We start from the raw sequence: 13821 nt of genomic DNA, 5'->3' as shown, positions 1-13821 counted from the left end.
GAAGCCAGTTTTGTGCAGTGGAGAACTTCAGTTTTGGACTTAAGTGTCTTTGAGACATACACTTGGAGATATCTGGTAGTCAGTTGGAAATGTGGGTCTCCTGCTCAAGAGTTGAGAGTGGATAATAAAGGTTTGGGACTTAACTGAAAATAATATTTATATAGTGCCTACCATGTGCCCACTAACATAGGTTCTGGAGATATAGCAATGAACAAAGCAGACAAAATTCTTACTGTTGTGGAGCTTATGTTTTACTGGGGGAAGGCACGATAAAGTAAAATTTATGGTATGTCAAATAGTGATAAGGTCTGTACAGGAAAACAGGATAGGGAATACAGTGGGAAGAAGGGTATTACAATATAAAATACGGTGACTAGGGAAGGCCTCATTGAGAAGGTGATGTTTAAGCAGAGACTTGAAGGGGGTCAAGCAGGGAACTGCATGCAAAGTGTTATAAGAGAGCCTTATAGGTGATTGTTAGGACTCTGTTTTGAATAGAGGGATGACATGTTCTGACTTAAGTTTTCAAAAGATCACTTTGACTTCTCTGTTAAGAATATACTATAATAAGGTGCAAGGGCTGCAGAATTTTTATAAGAATCTGGATTTAAAAAGACCAGAAGGGATTAGATTCTAAATACATTTTGAGGTTAGAGCTGATTTGCCAGTGATTTGATTCTGGGAAGTGAAAAGCCTTTTATACAAGTGAAGTGAGAAGGCCAAAGAAGGAATCTTAGTAAATTTTGAATTTACAGGGTTGAGTAGAAGAAGAGCTAGTGAGCTAGCAAGGAGACTGAGAAGAGGTTAAGAGGAAAATAGAGAGTTAGATAGAGTATGCATGTGAGAGCAGTTGTTAGCATCTTGGTAGTTAAGGTTGGGCTTAAATCAGAGAGACCTGAGCTGGCATATTGGCTCCACTATTTTCTAGCTGTATGATTTTTAAGCAGATTATTGAATCTCTAAGCCTCATTTTTTAAACTTATAAAATGGGATCATAATACTTAGGTTTGATGTCAGGATTAAGTGAGGAAATAACATTCAAACTATAGCATATATTAGTACTTAAAAATAAATTTGAGTTTGTTGTGTGAAATGTTATAAATAATATGAAATGTCTCTGCCCTCAAAGAGTTTACATATCATATCAAGAGATAATAGATGAAAAAGCTTTGAATCAAAATTCAAGACTAGCAAACAGAAGAAATCACAGGGAAGTAAGTGATTAATGTTAACTGTATTATGTAGTCCATTGATTGGTCTTTTCTCTGTAGGTTGGATAGATAGACTAGAACATGCCTTACTGGTACTAGAAAATAAAATTTTAGAAATAAATTTTGGAGTAGGTCATTCATGTACAAGTTCATGATTCTAAAGGCACAGAATTGTATATGGTAAAGAGTTTTCTTCCTACACTTGCCCTTAACAAGCTTCTTCTCCCAGTGTTAACTTACCTGTTTCTTGTCCGGGCATCTTGTGTATATACATCACTTAGAGTGAGGGGGGTGTGTGTGTGTGCCTCTGCTTTTTTTTTTACAATGACATTAAAGTTAGTATGATGTATATAGTGTTCTATAACTTGGTCTTTTAAAATAATCTTACTGAGATATAATTCACACACTATTCAACTCACTCAATATAACTTGCTTTTTATTTTATTTTTTAGTATTTAAAAAAATCATTTATTTACTTTTTAGAGAGAGGGGAAGGGAGAGAGAAAAGGAGAGAAACATTGCCTCTTGCATGCCCCCTACTGGAGATCTGGCCTGCAACCCAGGCATGTGCCCCGACTGGAATTGAACCAGTGACCTTTTGGTCACAGGCCAGTGCTCAATCCACTGAGCCATACCAGCCAGGGTTCAATATAACTTGCTTTTTAAATAAGCTCTTTTAAAATATTTTAAAGTCACCCTGGTGTAGCTCAGTGGATTGAGCATGGGCTTCGAACCAAAGGGTCGCTGGTGCGATTCCCAGTCAGGGCACATGCTTGGGTTGCAGGCCAGGTCCCCAGTGGGGGCCACATAAGAGGCATCCACACATGGATGTTTCTCTCCCTCTCTTTCTCCCTCCTTTCTCCTCTCTCTAAAAGTAAATAAAAATTTTTTTAAAATAAAATATTTTAAAGTCAGATACATATCGAAATGGGTACAATTTGATATTACAAGTTAGTTATTATTTGAGTCTTTAAAAGATTTTTGTTTTACTATTATCATAATTGTACCCAAATGAAATGTGCTAGAAGAAATGACTTCATTTTCAGCTGTTTTGTATTTTTACTTATCTGTATTTCTTTTGAAACTTATGTCCCAGTATATGAGCAGAACCCACCATATAATAACTAAAGTCATATTACATGTAAAAACCACATGTAACATTTTTATTTGACCAGTGAAGGGATGGGGCGGGTTGGGGGAGTGCTGAGAAGACTGCTGAATGAACCAAAGACTTGAAGTTAGGAACTGGGAGCCAGTGGGGGGGCTGAGATTTCAGTGACCAAAGGTAATAGTAAGGTCAGTGGTCAGCAGTGATGAAATGTTACACATGTAAACAACCAGTTGTACCATTCAGTCTGCTCTGAGTCTAGATGAAACTATATCAGATCAGCTCCCTGTGCAGAAACCATCTGACTACATTTCCCTTTCATTTGGAAGTTTCTGTAAACTTTGTCTAGGCACAGTTCTGGGAAGGAAGGAGAAGGGAGGAAACAACTTTCTTGCTAGAAAGTGGAATTTGAGTCGCCTATTTACCAAAACTGTTACTTAAATGGGGTTGGGGTGAGGAATTGAGCTTCTGAAGATTAGGAGTTACAGAAAATAAGAAGCTATAGTGCTTTGCAGACAACCAACCAACACCACCTGAATACACACACACAAAATGATATATTTAAAGTGTTAGGACTTCCAGTCAAGATGGAGATGTAGGTAAACATGGCTCATCTCCTTGCACAACCATAGCAAAAATTATAACTAAAATACAAAACAACTGTCACCCAGAATCATCAGAAATGGAGCTGTGTGGAAGTCCAACAGCCAAGGAATGAAAGAAGTCATATTCATCCAGATGGGTAGGAGAGGTGGAGATGTAGAGCTGGCAGTCTCACACCTACATGTGGTAGATAAAAATTGGGACGTATACCATGGGAACAAGGGGTCCCAGCCCCAAACTAGAGCACCCATCTCAAGGGTGCATTGTCAGGAAGCTAAGTCCTCATTACTTCTGGCTGCAAAAACCAATGGAGGTTGGGGTGGTGGAAGAAACTCTGATTCTCAGGTGTCTCCTCTTAAAGGACCCGAAACAAAATCAGGACATTTGCAGATTTACTCCCTCTGGGCTCCAGCAGCTGGAAGGGGCACCAGTGGCACAAGGGGAGAAACTAAAGTTTCTGGCATCAGGGTGAATGCCAGGGAACAGCTTCCTCCTGGACAAAACCCTAGAGGCCAGGCAGTGGCCATTGTCCCTTTTCTAACACTTTTTTTTTTTTTTAAAGATTTTATTTATCTTTAAAGGGGAAGGGAAGGAGAGAGGGAGAGAAACATCAATGTATGGTTGCCTTTTGTGCATCCCCTGCTGGGAACTGGCCTGCAGGGAACCAGCCTGCAACCCAGGCATGTGCCCTGACTGGGAATCGAACTGCGATCCTTTGATTTGCAGGCCCGTGCTCAATCCACTGAGCTACACCAGCCAGGGCCCCTTTTCTAACACTTTTAAAGTGCTTACTAGGTGCCAAGCGCTATTCTATAATTAATGCTTTATAAACATTTGCTAATTTAATTTTCATAATAACTCTTTGGTAAAGGTACTGTTGTCTTATCCCCATTTCATGAGAAACTGAAGCACAGAGAAGTTAAGCTTACACAGCTTTAGTGGTAAAGCTGGAATTTAAACCCAGGTAGTCTGGCTTCAGAGGTCATGTTAGCCTGTGCAGTCACTCCATACTCCTCTCGCCACCCCAAACCCCCTCAAGAAGCCAGCACATGTATTGGTGCTTGTTTAAGTTCTCCAGGTCTGCAGGCTTCTTGGTTTCACTTTTTGTGGGGGAAGAAAGCCCAAGGTCAGTAAAGGCCATAGGTGATGCCTCCAAGACACAGTGCCCACAGTGCTGTAGTCAGTTTGTACAGAATATTGTCGTTTTCCCCACCCTGTGACTGCACCCAGAAGGTCATTGTCAGCCTGGAAGGGTTTCTGTTCCTCAGCTACTAGGTTCTCCAAAGCATTTGGAGAATGCTTTCTTTCTACTAGGTTCCAGGCATTTGAACCCAAGAAGTGAATTGGTGCTTGGGAAACCTGCGTGGCCTTCATTCTGCATAGTCATCTTGAGTTGGAGTCCCTTTCCTGCCACTCCACACTTTTAATGGTTGATTATCTACCATATTTTCAATAGAGAGTGCTATGGGTCTGTTGAGTAGGTCAATTCTTTACATCTAGGATGGGGCAAAAGTAGATCTGTGGTTTTTCATATGGAAATTAATACTCTGATTATTAACAGTACAAGTATAAACTTTGTTTCACATACTCACAATGGTAAACCTACTTTTGCTCCACCCTATATTATTCCTGCCTGCATGTCCCGCTCAACTGAATATTCCATCCAACCAGTTATTGTAAGGAGGGAGAAAAGCTGCTTCTCTCCATTTTCAAAAAGTTCTTTCTTCTGTAGGAATCTGCTTTCATACTTCTACTGGTTGGCCTATAATCTATACTTCAAAACAATTAAAATCTTTTTTCAGGGCACTGATTTGCATATAGGGTTTCTGGAGCTTTCCTTTTCCTTCTTGTTTTCTTTGGGTTAGCATATCATTATGCTTAAATAAGAATCTGGAGCCCAGCAAGGCTATTACATCATTTAATATATTCTATTTTTCAGTTAGCCATAACCTAGAATTATTTTGGTAGCAAATCATATTGTTAACCTTCCGCACTTAATAATCATCTAAAACCCTGAGGTCTTTATTCTTTGAGTACTGTTGAGCCAGATCTTGCTTATCTGGTTTTAGAACAATTTAAATTTAGAATATTATTATAGTACTTTTATAGGTGTATCTTATTCCTTCTAAATTGAATCTTTATTTTTGACTCATTGTTCTCCCTAAAGAGCTCCCCCCTTACTTACCCTTAGCTTAGTTCTGTCAATAATCCATCAGTTCTTCCTCCTTCTATTGTCTGCAGAGTTGGTAAGCATACCCGTTATATCTTTATAACGAGTACTGATTTTAAAAAATCTTCAACAGAACTCTGGCATGCATTTAGATATTTTTTCCATTTTGACACAGATCTTTTAATTGATTTATTGTTGACATTAACCTGGCTAACACATTTACCTAATTCTATAGTGGTCAGACTTGAATGCATATTTAGGGAAGATTTCAGTGAAAGGTCTGGAATAACAGAAGAATGTGCATTTAGATAATTAGATTTTATACCTAAAGATTCTTTTCCATTAACTAGCTGGTACAGTAATTTTAGGGAGGAAAATCTTTTTCTATCAAAAATGCTAAAGATTTGTAATAATAAGTAGTTGCATGAATAGATCAGAATTTTATTACAGTAGGATGTTTATTCTTCATCATGTGTTAGAAAAGTCCTCTTACATATTGAGTATTAGAAAAAAGTGGACTATCTTCATGGACCTAGAGGCTTGGTGGGATTAAGAGCAGTTGTTTGGGATTGAATTTACTTTTTTCTTTTTTGTGAGAACTATAGTTGATCCTTGAACAATATGGATTTGAACTATTCAGGTCCATTTATACTTGGATTTTTTTTTTCAATAAATACATGCAGTACTGTAAATGTATTCTATTATTTTATTAATGATATTTTCTTTCCTCTAGCTTACTATAAGAATATAGCATATAGTAATACGCAAAATGAGTGTTAATTGACTTTATCGGTAAGGCTTCCAGTCAGCAGTAGGCTATTAGTAGTTATGTTTTTTTAATGTGTTTATTAATTCAAGAGAAAGAGAAACATTGATTTGAGAGAGAAACATCAATTTGTTGTCTCCCATATGCATCCCAACTGGGAACCAAACCCCCAATCTTTTGGTGTACAGGACAACACTCCAACCAACTGAGCCACACTGGCCAAGGCAGTAGTTACATTTTGAGGGGTTCAGAAGTTAGACACGAATATTTGACTACATGGGGTGTCAGCACCTCTAACCTTGCATTGTTCAAGGGTCAGCTGTACCTTTTTTTTTTTTTAATACCAGATTCACTGTTTTAACTAAGGAAAAGTTTTACTCTTTTGTTTCTCAGCTTGCTGAACTAAAGCAGGAATGTCTTGCTCGTGGTTTGGAGACTAAGGGAATAAAACAAGATCTCATCAACAGGCTCCAGGCCTACCTTGAAGAGCATGGTGAGTGCTTTCTGGAGTTAGAGTGGTATGCCTAAGGGTACTGATTTTTAGGCTCTGCCATATGGAAGATTTCTTTTTTTCCTTTACGATTTTGGTAACATAAACTCTTAATTAGCTATATCAAAGTGGTTATAATGCGAAGAAGCACTCCCCCCCCTTTAATACATTGCAATTTTATTTCAGCAAATTATTTAAAAGAAAGTATGGTAAAACAAGTATCATTAGCCTGAGAATTGGAAGATATGACTTCTGATTCCTCTTGTGCCAGAAATTTACTAGGTAACTTTGGACAGTTACTGTTTACATGGCTTACTCTTTACACTTGTCTGTTCTGATCTATGAAATGGGACAAGTGTCTCTACCCTTGAAATTCATGAACTTAGGTAACCTCTAGTTCTGACATTTTATAATTCCACCTTTTTATTTTTTGAAGATTTTATTTTATTTATTTTTAGAGAGAAGAAGGGAGGGAAAAAGAGAGAGAAACAATATGCCAGAGAAACATTGTTTGGGTGCTTCTTGCATGCCCCCAGCAGGGGACCTGGCCAGCAACCTAGGCATGTGCCCTGACTGGGATTGAACTGGCGACCTTCTGGTTTGCAGGCCAGCGCTCAGTCCACTGAGACATACCAACCAGGGCTAATTCTGCCTTTTAAAAAAATTTCAGCCCTGGCTGGTGTACTCAGTGGATTGAGCGTGGGCTGTGAACCAAAGGGTCACGGTTCAATTCCCGGTCAGGGCACATGCCTGGTTTACAGGCCAGGTCCCTAGTGCACGCCATGTGAGAGTCAACCACACATTGATGTTTCTCTCCCTCTCTTTCTCCTTCCCTTCACCTCTCTCTAAAAATAAAAAAGGAAATAAAATATTAAAAAATAAATAAAAACAATTTCATTGCCTGGGTCTGGTGGCTTAGTTGGTTGGAGCATTGTCCTGTATAGATTACAGGCTCCATCCCCAATCGGTGTGTTTATGGGAGGCAATTAATTAGTGTTTCTCTCTTCACATCTATGTTTCCAGCTCCCCTCCCTCCCTCCCTCCTCCTCTCTTCCTCTCTCTAAAGTCAGTAAACATATACTCAGTGGAGGATTTAAGGAAAAAGTTTAAACAAAGAAAAAGACCACTTTATTTAAGGCATACTGTTATCCCAGGTTGTACAAGTTTCCTCTTTAATTTTAGTTATTCCATTTTATCCCCATTTATTTTATCCCATCTGCCTTAAACAACTGTTCTTATTCGTTCGATATATATTTTTTGGTCTCTAAGTACTGTGGGGTTTTTATTCATTCATTCATTCATTTTTAGAGAGGGGAAAGGAGGGAGGAAGAGAAGGAAACATAAATGTGTGGTTGCCTCTAATGCCCTATACTGAGGACCTGGCCCACAACCCAGGCATGTGCCCTGACTAGAAATAGAACCGGTGACCCTTTGGCTTGCAGGCCGACACTCAATCCACTGAGCCACACCAACCAGGCTGTGTTTTTTTGTTTGTTTTTTTAAAGATGTATTTGTGAGGCCTGTGGCTATGTTGTCAGTCTATTCATTCCAATTTCTGTATAGTATTCTATCATGTATAGAATCTACCACATTTTATTTCACCCAGTGATAGACATCTGTATTGCTTCCTGAACTACTTATGTCATGTTCCTTAATATTCTGTGTGAGAGTATTTCTGGGATTTATATCTTGGGTTGCTGATAAATACCTTTTTATAAATGTATACTTACTATGACTAAGCACTGCTAAATTCCTTTACAGAATTTGCCCTATAAATCTATAGAGTGCATGAAGGTTCTTGTCTTGCCTCCACAAATCTATCCTATCCTATCAAGTAGCCTAATTTGTACTAATCTGCAGGTTGTTTCAATTCCTCTAGTTATTTCTCTAGTTATTAAAAAGTTTAAGGACTTCCGCCAAGATGGCAGCATAGGTGGAGACGCTGTGCTTCCTCACACAACCAAGTTTAGACACAACGAAATTATAGCAACAGAAAACACAGCCAGAACACAGAAAATTGAACTTTTCAGAAGTCTGATAACAACAAATTCTTCAGCCTGACCGGTAAGAGGGGCGAAACCAGCAGCTGGCAGAGCAGGGTTGCACAGGAAAACTCGGTCAGATGGACTCAGGCGCAGGGTTGGATCTGGTGGGCAACTCAGCAAGCAATCGCGGGGAAACAGCGAGGGAGCTGGGCTGCGGGTTGACTGTGGTCGCGCATTTGTGTGTGGACAGACAAGCGAGGCAGTGGGCAATTGGACGAGAGCCAGCAGCCCCAGCGGCAAGGGGCAGCGGAGGGCACCGCCATTTCCCCGCTCTAACCCCGCCTCCACATACAGCGTCATAATCCAGTGACCTAAGTGGCCCTGCCCCAGTGAACATCCTAAGGCTCTGCTCCTCACCCAGCAGCGAGAAACAGCAGAGGGGGCTGCCATTTCCCCGCTCTGACCACACCTCCACATACAGCGTCACAACCCAGCAACCTGGGAGTCCAAGGCTCCGCTCCTCAGACTTAACGGGAGCAAACAGACCAAAAATGGCTTAAGCCATTTATAGCCCCAGAGCCTATAAATCTAAGCGATGAAGAAATAGCAAAACTCTCAGATGCACAGTTTAAAACATTGGTGATCAGGATCCTCACAGAACTGGTTGATTATAGCCACAAATTAGACAAACATATGAAGGCGAAACTAATTGAAATGAATGGACTTGCACAGGAAACCAATAGCAATGAAAAGGAAACTGGGACTCAAATCAATGGAGTGGACCAGAAGAAAGCAAATAATGGCCAAACAGAAGAGTGAAGAAGCAAGAATTCAAAATAATGAGGAGGGGCTTAGGAAACTCCAGGACATCTTTAAACGCTCCAACATCCAAATTATAGGGGTACCAGAAGGGGAAGAGGAACAGTCACCAGTGGAAACCTTATTTGAACAAATAATAAAGGAGAATTTCCCCAATCTGGCAAAGGAAATAGACTTCCAGGAAATCCAGGAAGCTCAGAGAGTCCCAAAGAAGTTGGACCCAAGAAGGAACACACCAAGGCACATCATCATTACATTAGCCAAGATTAAAATGAAGGAGAGAATCCTAGAAGCAGCAAGAGCTAAGGGGACAGTCATCTACAAAGGAGTCCCCATCAGACTGTCAGCTGATTTCTCAAAAGAGACCTTACAGGCAAGAAGGGGCTGGAAAGAGGTATTCCAAGTCATGAAATCCAAAAACCTACAACCAAGATTGCTCTATCCAGCAAAACTTTCATTTAGAATGGAAGGACAGATAAAGTGCTTCTCAGATAAGATCAAATTCAAGGAGTTCATCATCACCAAGCCCTTATTATATGAAATGTTAAAGGGACTTATCTAAGAAAAAGAAGTTAAAAAAAAACATGAACAGTGAAAGGACAACAAACTCACAGTTATTACCAACCACATCGAAAACAAAAGCAAACTAAAGGACAGCTAGATCAGGAGTGGAAACATAGAAATGAAGATCTCAAGGAGGGTTAGCAAGAGGGGAGTGGGAGGAGGAGAAGGGGGGAGAAGGTACAGAAAATAAGTAGCATAGACAGTAGATAGAAAATAGATGGGGGGCAAGAATAGCATGGGAAATATAGAATCTAAAGAACTTGAGACACATGGTCATAAGGGGGGGTAATGGGGACGGGGGGTAGGGTGGAGGGGAATGAAGGGGGAATAGAACAACTGTAACAGCATAATCAATAAAAAATAAATTTAAAAAAGTTTAAACATTTCTCATGTTTATGGTTATTTGGGTTTCTCCTTTGCTCATCATTGTCTTGGGGTTTTCATCATTCACTTGTTACTTTGCAAGCCTTTTTTTTTTTTTTTTGCAAGGCTTTTATATTCTAATAACTATTTCCTCATTTAGACACTAATATCTTCTTTGTAATTTGTATCTTTTTCAATGGTGTTTTTCCTTAGTTTTGAAAAATTTGAAATTTTTCCTATATTGCTTTTACCTCTGGGTTTTGTTTTAAGAAATCTTCCCCCACCACTAAATCTTAAAGGTATTCTTGTACATTACATTATATTAATGTTTAAACTTGACTTTATCAATTTAGTCCATCTGGAGTTCAACTTTATATTAACGTTAGGAAGAGAAAACAGTTTTATTTCCTCCATGTGGAGCAAATTTTATGAACATTAGTTTTGCTTTTATTATTGAATTTTATTTTGGGAAAGCAAAATGATTGTAATTTTTGCCTGAGTACAATGATCAATGTGGTTATGTCACAGGGTTTGACCTGAATATTTTAATATTCTTTAGCTGAAGAGGAGGCAAATGAAGAAGATGTACTGGGAGATGAAACAGAGGTGAGTTGGAGAGAGTAAGGTTAGTGACTGGTCTGGTAGTGTGTCACTGCCTTGGCTACATTGTTTAACATCAACCATTAGAAGACTTAAATGCCAACTTGCTAGGGGAGAGTAGTGGGGGAATGAAGTTTCTGAAAGACTGATTCAATTTGAAGTTCTTACAGTCTTCTGTTGACAGGTTTTTGCTCTTGATTTGTGTTAACCATCCTGTTTCATTTGTTTTCAGGAAGAAGAACCAAAGCCCATAGAACTGCCTGTGAAAGAGGAAGAACCCCCTGAAAAAACTGTTGATGTGTAATTATCTCTTTTTTACAATCTGAGTACAGAGCAGATAGTTCTGGGGTTTTTTTTTGTGGGGGGCATAGTGTTTCACTTTGTTTACCTTTTATGGCTTTTAAAAATTTTTCATTACCTTAGCAAGAGCCTAAGGTAATTTTCAGAAGAGCCTATTTCATTTCAAGTACATGGTCTCAGGGAAGCAAAATAGTTTGTCTCTGGGTTCTGTAATAGATGATTAGGACCAGGAGACTTCAAGCCCAGACCAAGTGTAGGTCTCCTAGCCTTGTTGTATCACCATAATAAATTATTCTCTTTCTGTATAGAGAATCATACAGATTCTCTGCATAGAAAGGGTTTTGTAAGGGAGGAGGGTGCTGACCAGGGATTTTTGTGTCTCAGGTAACACTGTTCTGTTTCTTTTTGATTTATAGGGGAGTAGGGGAGAACAAAGTACTAAAGTGGAAAGTAGATTTTTATTTATTTTTCTAAAAATTTTTATTTATTGCCTTGGCTGGTGTAGCTCATTGGATTGAGTGTGGGCCTGCGAACCAAGGGTTAGTGGTTTGATTCCCAGTCAGGGCACATACCTGGGTTGCAGACCAGTTCCCAGCAGGGGACACACGAGAGGCAACCATACATTGATATTTCTCTCCCTCTCTCCTTCCCTGCCCCTCTAAAGGTAAATAAATAAAATCTTAAAAAAAAATAAAACCAAAAAAAATTTTTTATTGATTGATTTTAGAGAGGAAGGGAGAGAGAGAGAAACACCTGTTTGTTGTTACACTTGTTTACATATTCATTGATTGATTCTTGTATGTGCCCTGACTGGAATCGAACTCACCACCTTGTTGTATCAGCACAATGCTCTAATGAACTGAGCTACCAGGGCAGATCTCAGTTTATTTAAACTACTCCACAGTGTTATCATAAACATTTTTTATTTTGGACTGTTTCCACAGATGTCTGGCCATCTTATACTCTAGCATATTAAGAACAGTTGAGTCCTTTTTAACATTTTTGTTCTTCATAGCTGTATGAATGCACTTCGTTATAAAAGGCTAACCTTTTGGTTATAAAAGGTTATAATAATGTGGACTAGTAAAAAAATTAAACAGTACATACACTTAAGTACCCCTTGTTTTCACTTCCATCTGATTAAAAACTAGAGGTTTTTAATCTTGTCTTTTGTAATGTTTTACATGGTGTGTGTGTATATATGAGTTTATACAGATATATACGTACACACAATGCAGATAGTTGGTTTCTTGATTTTTTTCCTTCCGCATCTGGAGATCTTTCTGATTCATACAGTAACATTCTTATTTAAATGTTAGTTTTGTACTAGGTAAGGTTCTAAGTGTTATGCATGTGTCTTCCTTTAATCTTCACATCAATTCAGTGAAATAGGGGTAATTATCCTAGTAAGTGGTAGGTCTCCTTTTTTTTAGCTTGTGGTTATGGGAAGTGTGTTATGTACAAGTTAGGGGAGTAGTGTAATAGACCCTTCAGTACTTATCTACCCACATGTAGTAGTTATTAGCTTAGAACCTTATTCTTTCTAGAAGCTAATAGTACTCCATTCCAGGGATGAACAGTAATTTCACCAGTTTCCTGTTGGTGGGCATTTAGATTATTCATAATAGCAAGAAATGCAGTTCTACATGTCCTTATGCTGAAACTTTTTTTAAAAAGGTTTGGTTTTATTTATTTTTTAGAGATGGGAATGGAGAGAGAGAGTGGGAGAGAAACATCAGTGTGTGGTTGCCTCTCATGCGCCCACTCATTTGGAGCCTAGCCCACAATCCAGGTGTGTGCCCTAGACTGGGAATCGAACCTGCGACCCTTTGATTTGCAGGCTGGTGCTCAAACCACTGAGTCATACCAGCCAGGGCTGAAACTGTATTTATATGCATACAAGTATGTTTGTAGGATAAATCTCTGGATTTGCTGTATGACAGGGAATATGCATTTAATTTTTTACTAGATTTTATCAAATATTACTGTTTTCAAAAGCCTTTAGTTATCTTCCACTGTAGGAGGTATATGTCTACATATAATGCTTTTAGAAAATGATTTATGGGATAGCTTTTCAAAATAGAGATGTTTTGCCCTGATTGGTGTGGCTCAGTTGATTGGTTGTTGTTCAGGGCACATGCCTAGGTTGCTGGTTCGGTCCCCTGTCCGGGTGTATTCTAGATGCAACGATGTCTCTCTCTTATCAATATTTCTTTCCTTGTTTTTCTCCCTCCCTTCCCCTCTCTCTAAAATAAGTGAAGAAATAAAGAAGTAAATAGAATAGAAATGTTTTGGGGACTTCTGGGACAAGAAGGCAATCAGGTAAATACAAGGATAGTTGGCTTGTGTGGTTTAAAAATAATGAAATTGCCCTGGCTGATGTGGCTCAGAGGATTGAGCTCTAGCCTGCAAACCAGGGGGTCACTGGTTCGATTCCCAGTCTAGGGCACATGCCTGGGTTGTGGACCAGGTCCCTAGTAGGGGGCGTGTAGAGACAACCACATGTTGATATTTCCCTCTCCCTCCCTTCCCCTCTCTAAAAATAAATAAATAAAATCTTTAAAAATATTTAAAAAATAAAAATAATGAGATTGAAAATTTGTAGAAGTTCATTATCCTTTGAATGTGTAAAATGTAATTTGTTTAAAGGATTTTAATTTTATTAATGAATTTCTAAACAGGGAAGTTGAATGTGTGTGGGGTTGGTGATTTTGTTTTTCAGAGGGAAGTAATGGTTAGACTAAAATATCTACAGTGCAGAAAGGTTCTGGGTCCTTTTAGTTTAGGTAATGTTTTGTGGCTATGGGTTGGAGAGAAATTTCTCAGTGAAGAGATGAAATTT

General features: G+C 38.9%; 1 protein-coding gene across 3 annotated transcripts in view; it reads left to right on the top strand.

Annotated features, from left to right (window-relative positions):
* Nucleotides 1–13821, top strand: part of SARNP (SAP domain containing ribonucleoprotein) — a 55468-nt gene that overhangs the window by 3737 nt on the left and 37910 nt on the right. For all 3 annotated transcript variants that reach the window (XM_053661773.1, XM_053661772.1, XM_053661771.1), the window contains exons 2-4: nucleotides 6252–6351; nucleotides 10639–10685; nucleotides 10912–10979. In XM_053661773.1, the coding sequence (XP_053517748.1) occupies nucleotides 6252–6351; nucleotides 10639–10685; nucleotides 10912–10979 (215 nt within the window). The remainder of the gene's footprint in view (nucleotides 1–6251; nucleotides 6352–10638; nucleotides 10686–10911; nucleotides 10980–13821) is intronic.

This window comes from Artibeus jamaicensis, unplaced genomic scaffold (assembly GCF_021234435.1).
Source record: "Artibeus jamaicensis isolate MK-2021 breed Jamaican fruit bat unplaced genomic scaffold, CSHL_Jam_final contig_233, whole genome shotgun sequence".
Taxonomy (NCBI): domain Eukaryota; kingdom Metazoa; phylum Chordata; class Mammalia; order Chiroptera; family Phyllostomidae; genus Artibeus; species Artibeus jamaicensis.
The sequence above is the reverse complement of the archived record's forward strand: the minus strand, read 5'-3'. Positions and strand labels throughout refer to the sequence as shown.